This window comes from Archocentrus centrarchus, chromosome 13 (assembly GCF_007364275.1).
Source record: "Archocentrus centrarchus isolate MPI-CPG fArcCen1 chromosome 13, fArcCen1, whole genome shotgun sequence".
NCBI lineage: Eukaryota > Metazoa > Chordata > Actinopteri > Cichliformes > Cichlidae > Archocentrus > Archocentrus centrarchus.
This window is the reverse complement of record NC_044358.1, coordinates 3,560,329-3,568,563: the sequence shown is the minus strand read 5'-3', so window position 1 is coordinate 3,568,563 and position 8,235 is coordinate 3,560,329. Positions and strand designations below refer to the sequence as shown.

Sequence of the window (8,235 nt, the reverse complement as noted above, 5' to 3'; positions counted from 1 at the left end):
AGAACATATTTCTTCATAATATGATGCAATGTAATATATAAACAAATGGTAAAGGCTAACATTTTGAACTGAGATTAATGTGGTTTAGTCGTCTTGGATTAAATATATCAGACAGTTATATTCATGAAAATGTTTATTTATCAGATGTGCAAAAATGTCAAAATTTTCAAAAATGTTATATTGAATTTACATGAAATAAAAGGACAATGTACATATGCATAACTGATCATATCATACAAACAATCTCTCCTTGACAATACAAGTTCCAATTTTTCCTGAACGCAGTGCTACTGAGGACCTCCTCTTTTGGCATCCCTGTCTGCTCAGGCTGTTTGATGTTGTGCAAGGATCTGTTCCAAGTAAATAATTTGGGCGTGGAGCTGGTGCTCCGCTTTCTTTTCTGGTACTCACCCTGGCTTAACAGCAGCTCTTTAAGCTCCCATCTGGTTCTGCCTGAGCGTTCTTTGCTGTTCAATATTATTTGTAGTCATGACGTCGGAGCCGAGCTTTGATGACCCACCACAGTAGCATGGCTGAGTTCTACACAAAACATGTTTTCTTAAGGTAAGCCCTAATATCACACACCAAACATGCCTGTAGAAACTTGCATATTAATACTTGGTATGATGATACATCTGTGGTACACTTCATTTAATACCTCTGTATGTACAACAACATGGGGAAAGGCTGTCTTAGATAGCTAGTTTTCTAATGCCAGTGCACATATGATTTATGGTTCATGCACAGTGACCTTAGATCTACCCTCCTTATATTTCAATCAGTCTCATTTTGCCATGTATTCAATTCATTCTTACTCTGTACAGAAAAATGTAGCAAATCTCTTTGTGGCACATGTGCACAATTAAGAATCAAAAGAACCTGGCTTTGATAAATTTTAAAATCTGTGATAACGTTTCAACATCAAACCCCTCCTCTCTCATGAAAAGACTTCCTTCCTTTCTTTCTTTCTACATTTTTCTTCTTCTCAACAGTTACCATGAAAAGACCCAAACAAGAAAAGAAAATGGCCATCGTGATCAATTTTGCTGAGTCAAGCCTACATATACCATCCTGCCACTGTAAAACAGCACTTACCAACTCACCAGTCACCTCACACAGAATAGACTTTATATTAAATTGAGAACACAGGGTATGCTGATGTAGCATTTCAAGGTACTGAACAATAAAGCAAAAGGCTAAATTCCCTACCAGGCTCAGACTCAGAGCTAACAGGTGGATTCTGGGGTTGATATGCTTCATAAATTACAGCACCAGCAAGTGACAGCATAGCTTTGACTTGAGCATAGTGTCAGTGGCAAGCCTCTGATTGAGGTCACAAGCTTGGCTTTTTGCTACAATATGTACTTCTGTCTGTCTAACATTGGCTTAAAACTGCGGCGAGCCGGGGAGCTTGGGGTTGGTATAAACAGGGTAAAGATGTCAGAGGGTTTTGTTAACATGACCAGATTATTTTTTTCTTTTGTCCTTTTCATGCATTTTATTGATATTAATTAAAAACAAGAAACAAAAACAAACATAAAAGAAAACTAAAGGAATCACCATCCCTTAAACTTGTTTGATGTTGAAATAGATAAAAACGGTCCCTTGTTGTATTATTGTAGGGTTTTTATTACAATACAAAGCACCTTGAGGTGACTGTTGTTGTGATTTGGCACTATATAAATAACACTGAATTGAACTGACCCTGAAAAACACTCATGTTTCTTTGAGTAAACAGGGTAGCTGCTAACTTTTGCTTAATCTTCTTTGTCCTTCTGCTCATTGTGTTCCTCATTTTTCTTTTAGGTTAACTTGCCAATGCTACCTCGACAGGGCTGACAAGACACACTGTAACACTTCTTGCACCGTTAATGATCCCTCTGACATACCTCAAGTGCTATTCAAACCAACGATTTACATTTGAGTGCAGCAGAACCACCCTGCTCCACCTGATCACGGGCTTATAGCACATATGCTACACATTTGACTAAGTAAAGAGGAGGTCAGCCACTGTTTGCCACATACAGTGTTGTATGGAATATTCATTCAGTAAGAACACATGGGTGTAAAAGATTTGGGTGTTCAGTTTGGCAGTAACCATAGCTGTAGTCCATTACCATTGCTTGGCACTAGCACACCACAGTGGAATTTTGGAGACCTTTGTATATTTAACAAAACTGATTCCTCCAGTGAGCCACATTAGCTGTCAGTCCAGTTACTCCCTGTGCTACTCAGCCCAACTTGGTACTGATAAGACGGCTCCCGGATGGATATTGTACCCTGCGCTGGATAGGTTGAGAAATCTCTGTGAGGTAGGAGTGGTGATCCTGGTTTCTTGTGGTACAGAGGTGGATGGCCTGACCTATCTCTGGATCCTGGGAAAACTGGAGAGCTTGATGAAGAGGAGGATGAGGGTGGTATCACAGGCAAAGTTGAGCTGTAGACCTCCAAGTCAGCCTGTGGTCGTGACACAACTGATGATGTTGGGTGCGGTACCACAGGCGTGACGGTGGCTGAGTTGGTGAAGTGAGCAGTAAAGGGCTGGTAGGGCATGCCTTCCATGCCATAGCGAGGGTACGGCTGCACTGTAGCCCACATGTTGCAATTAACTGAAGGAGAGCTGGTTAGGTCATCCCTGTCTGCTGCCCCAGATCCAGACTCTGTTTCCATACCACCGTACATACAAGCCTCTCTAGAAGTGATCGCCTCGGTGCAGTATGGATGAGAGAGTAAAGGTGATTCATAAGTAGGAGGTGAACGGAAGTAATGCTCCTCTGAGACTGCAGCTGATGTCTCCAGGTATGACCGTTTACATCCAAGTTCCAAGTGTCGGCCATTGTCTGCAAAGTTTTTTAAAAGAAAATTACAATTAATGGTTACGTTGTGTCTGTGACTTTGCACAATTACCAAACAACAGAACATACCTCTGTGTTTGAAGCAGTGATAAAGAAGGTTGGGATCTCTGCTCTGTGGGAAGTGAGTCGAGATGGGATCTTGGGAGTCTGGGGTAGACAAAGGAACCCCAGTCTCATACTGATAAGAGGACAACACTTGCGGGTGTCCCGTTAGAACTCCTGCTCCAAGTTTTCCTGCTAGGTGACTGTGTGATGAAATGAGCCTTTGGCGTACCATAGTCTTTGAAATGACTGGATATTCTTTCCTGTACATGAGTAGAAGTGACAGAGTAGAAATATATTTCGTTTGCTACAGTTGCTGCGTATACACTCTCACTTACAGTTTCAGTGTGCTAAATGGATTTATGAGATCAGCTTTCCTTTCTTGGTTCGTTTTTTCTGTAAACATACCCTTGAAGTCTCGAAACACGCAGATCTCCTTCTTCACTTCCTCGGAATCCTTTGGCAAATGGATTGTTTTCTATTTTCAGTTGAGTGATCTAGGAAAATGAGACTTTAATAAAGCTCTTATTCTGTTAAACTCTTTGCTATGGTGGGCAGGAACTATGGGGTGTGATGAAAATGGCCTGTGACGCTACCCTTAAAAAGCAATAAGACTTCAAATTCAGCCACTATTCCATTCAATGGCCTGTTTCTGTGTGGACCTCTGCAGTGCTTCCACACCTCCTTCCATTTGAAGGTCACTTCCTGACCACTTCACCATTTGTAAGTGGTCAGAACATCTGCAAGTGGTCCAATAAGCATGTGTTACAGTTAAGGCTGTTGAAAGTTCATGTAAACCCTTTAGTTACAGTAAAACTTTACATCGACAGAGTGAGCCAGGGGAGTAACCTGTGAATGCCAAAAAAAACAAAACCATGCTCCTGGTGGTCCTCCTGCCCTGATGCACTGCCTTGAGGTTTGGACACTGTAGGCTTTTCTGCTGAAAAATGATGTTTGGTCTTGGAGTTGTAAAAGCAGAAACAACTGTCATCACCAGTGATGATCCTCAACAGTGTAACACACAAGTTGATTGTTGCTCTACCCACTTTTGTGTCCACAGTGAAATCAACAGTTGCCAGAACAAGACTTTTTGGAAGTGATCTAAAAATAGCAGGAGCACTAGAAGCAAACAGAAAGTCCCACTGAAATCAGACCTCTTTTACAAGGGAAACCTAGCCAAAGTAGCAACCATACAAACTCAAAATATGAAGCTGATTGTGGTCAAATTAAATTTTTTGCTACATATGGGCAGGGTTATGGAACTTTTCATCACACCTAGTTGAAGCTCTTATACCCTCTGAACACTTTAGAGTGGCCTGTCAATGACAGACTATTCTAAAGCAAAATAAGGGACAAGTGAATATCTTTAGTATATATTGTAGATATGTACCTTGTGGTTTTGGTAAGAGGTTACAGAGATGAAGGCTGTCTCATGAAATACATGGGTACAGTAGGCAGTGTTCTTTGATCCAAAGGCGTTGTTTTCATCAGCTTTGACAATGTGTAGCCTGGGCTGGTACTTGTGCATAGAGTTCAAGATGATCTAGAAAGGGAAAAGAAGGCAACAATTTATTTTCAAACTTATTAAGCACACCTCCTGTGAAACGGCAAAGGCATACACCAATCAACCACAGCTTAAAAACCACAGACAAGTGAATAACATCGATAATCTCATTACTCTCTGACACCACACCATAGAAACTGCTCAAAAACACAGCAACACAACCAAGGCATTGACCCCGTTTCCAAACTCTCCAGATGATCCAGGTGAGCATCTGTGGGATGTGTAGAACAAGCTAGATCCACAGAAATGCCACGCTTCAAAGCTAAAGAATGCCACTATCCTGTGCATTACATTATAAGCCGGTGTCTACACCTTGACTTATGATGAAATGCGTTTTGTGGCCCAAAGGGTGGATCCTTGTAGATTAGTTCATCTTTCCATTATTTTTTTTCTTTACCACTAGATTGTATAAGTAACAGCTGAACTAAAGAGTGAATCAGGGCAAAACTGTACACCATTTATAGTCCCTGACAACCAGGGGCTAATGTGGGTGATGCAGAATGGCATTCCGTTCAGTTCAATTCAATTCAATTCAATTCAATTCAATTCAATTTTATTTTTGTATAGCGCCAAATCACAACAAACAGTCACCTCAAGGCACTAATAAGCAATTAAATCTGATAGGCACATTACTATTGAATGAGTAATTTCCAGTGACTGCATGGTGATGCATGCTCAGTAAGACGAAAATAATGAAATCCCACTGCCCACTTACACCCTCAATACATCCATTTTTTTTTTTTTGTTCCTGTGTGCGTTCAAGGTGCAGATGTAAATAAAGTGGTGTTTGCAGCACTTCAGCATCTTGCTAACTCTACAGAAGAGAATTGAGCATAAACAGAGTAACTTATCTAAGTGGGCAGAAATTTCAAATGCAACTTTTCACACAGCTCATTAAGTATCAGCAAACACACAAACTGTTTCTGTGCAGTTTGTCACACAGTATGCCTGCTAGCTAATGTCGAACTGCTGTATTTTCCAGGAAGAGAAAAAAATGTTAATGTGCCATAATGAGAGATGGAGAACGACGTAACAAAAATAGAACAGGAGGAAGAAAAGAGATTATTTTTAAATATAACGACTGTTCAGCAAATGACATTTTATAAACTAGAGTTAAATCTTACCAGTCATGTCCTAATTCATTTTAAGGTTTTAAATGAGATGCTAGAACTACAGTATACATGATGTTTTGCTGAATTATGTTTTTGTGAAACATCATTGACTAGCTAATTTTGTGTTATTGAAAACATCAAAAAAAAATACTGTACTAGGCAGTTTAGTACAATTTACTGGAGGCTAAAGTGGTTAGTTTGCAGTACTGTGGTGAAGTTTACAGTAATGCAGTATGTTGGACTGGTTGTCTTGTTCATGGCCAATAATAGCTTACATCAAGGGTAGTAGACATCACTTTATATTTAAGGTCATGATGCTGATTAGATGCATTCACTGAATTCTAACTTTTAATTCAATTCAATTCAGTTCTATATTGCTTTACATTGTAAGTTAAAGACCCTACAACAATACAGAAAAAACCCCAACAATCAGACGACCCCCTATGAGCAAGCATTTGGCAACAGTGAGAAGGAAAAACTCTGAGTCTTTTAGAGATAATGCACAAATCCAAGAAAGCAGTTCTACATATTTGTTTAATATGTGCATTAAAAACATATCCCAGTGAAAAATGACTACAAGATTTCTCACAGTGTTACTGGAAGCCAAGGTAATGCCATCCAAAGTATCTGGTTAGACACCATGTTTCTAAGATCTGCAGGGCAGAGTACAATAACCCCAGTTTTATTTACACTAACAGGAACTGATGTCTGAACTGTGTCAACAGATCTGCCAAAATGCATAATAATTATTAGTCCTTGAAACAATTAATGTTTCTTGATTTGATATCAAAAATATCTACTATGAGAAATATCAATATATTGTGTGTGCATCAAGTAAAGACAGAATATTTGTAAGTAATTTCAATTTTTCTTAATATTATTTAATTTAATATTTAATATGCATTTGATGATCCTTAGATGGTTAAAGTTGGAACATTTGGAAATGTTTGATTTCAGTGTGTTGATATAGTTTATGCAATGATTTGCACAATCCCATATTTTATTCACAGTAGAGTTTAGAAACCATGAAATTCAAAAATTTCATGAAATTTTTTAGCTAATTTTTGATATGATGTCTCAAAAAAAAGTTGGGACAGTGGAAACTAAAGACTGGAAAAGTAAGTGGTACTAAAAGAAACAGCTTGAAGAACATCTTGAAACTAATTAGGTTAATTGGCAACACATCAGTAACATGATTGGCTATAAAAATGGGTCGAGGTTCATCAAACTGCAAAAGACTATCTATAAATTGTGTAACAATTTCAGAATAATGTTCCTTAACATACAGTTATTAAGACTTTAAATATGTTGTCATCTACAGTACACAATATCATCCAAAGATTCTGAGAATCTGGAGAAATCTTTGTGCACAAGGGACAAAGCCAAAAATCAGTGGATGCCTGTGATCATCTGCCTCTCAGGCAGCACTGCATTAAAAATAGACATTCTGTCATGGAAATCATAGCGTGGGCCCAGGAACACTTCCAGAAATCAGTGTCTGTGAACACAGCTTCACAAATACATCCATGAGTTAAAGCTGTATCATGCAAAATAGAAGCCATTTGGGCATGATCCAGAAACACCGTCTTCTCTGGGCCAAAGCTCATTAAAAATGGAAAACTGTTCTGTCTTCAGATGAATTGAAATTTGTAATATTTTTTTGGAAAATAAAATTTTAACCATTAGAGAAAAAATTATTCATAACCATCTCAAAGACATTATGTACAGCTTCAATACTACTGATCTTTATTTAGACTCTTTCTCTCTTATTGCTCTTTCTGAGATAAGTTCAATAGTTACTTCCTCCAAGCCATCAACGTGTCTAATAGACCCCATTCCTACAAGACTGCTCAAAGAAGTCCTACCATTAATCAATACCATCCATCCATCCATCCATCCATCCATCCAATTCAATTCAATTCAATTCAATTCAATTCAATTCAATTTTATTTATATAGCGCCAAATCACAACAAACTGTCGCCTCAAGGCGCTTTGTATTGTGGGTAAAGACCCTACAATAATACAGAGAAAACCCAACAGTCAAAACGACCCCCTATGAGCAAGCACTTGGCAACAGTGGAAAGGAAAAACTCCCTTTTAACAGGAAGAAACCTCCAGCAGAACCAGGCTCAGGGAGGGGCAGTCATCTGCTGCGACCGGTTGGGCTGAGGGGAGAGAAAGACATGCTGTGGAAGAGAGCCAGAGATTAATATCAATTAATGATTAAATGCAGAGTGGAGTATAAACAAAGTAAATAATGAGAAACAGTGCATTATGTGAACCCCCTAGCAGCCTAGGCCTATAGCAGCATAACTAAGGGATGGTTCAGGGTCACCTGATCCAGCCCTAACTATAAGCTTTATCATAAAGGAAAGTTTTAAGCCTAATCTTAAAAATAGAGAGGGTGTCTGTCTCCCGAATCCAAGCTGGAAGCTGGTTCCACAGAAGAGGCGCCTGAAAGCTGAAGGCTCTGCCTCCCATTCTACTCTTAAGTATCCTAGGAACCACAAGTAAGCCATCCATCCATCCATCCATCCATCCATCCATTCATTCTCTTCCGCTTATCTGGGGCCGGGTCGCGGGGGCAGCAGCCTAAGCAGAGAAGCCCAGACTTCCCTCTCCTCAGCCACCTCCTCCAGCTCATCCGGGGGGACCCCAAGA

The 8,235-nt window shown here is 39.5% G+C and overlaps 1 protein-coding gene across 1 annotated transcript in view; it reads right to left on the bottom strand.

The window, feature by feature from the left end:
* Positions 1–207: 207 nt before the first annotated feature.
* tbx4 (T-box transcription factor 4) overlaps positions 208–8,235 on the bottom strand; it is a 34,981-nt gene continuing 26,953 nt past the window's right edge. The window contains exons 6-9 of the mRNA XM_030743512.1: positions 4,288–4,440; positions 3,306–3,394; positions 2,925–3,160; positions 208–2,840 (exon numbers count right to left, since the gene is read on the bottom strand). Coding sequence (XP_030599372.1) covers positions 2,200–2,840; positions 2,925–3,160; positions 3,306–3,394; positions 4,288–4,440 — 1,119 coding nt within the window. The 3' untranslated portion in view covers positions 208–2,199. The remainder of the gene's footprint in view (positions 2,841–2,924; positions 3,161–3,305; positions 3,395–4,287; positions 4,441–8,235) is intronic.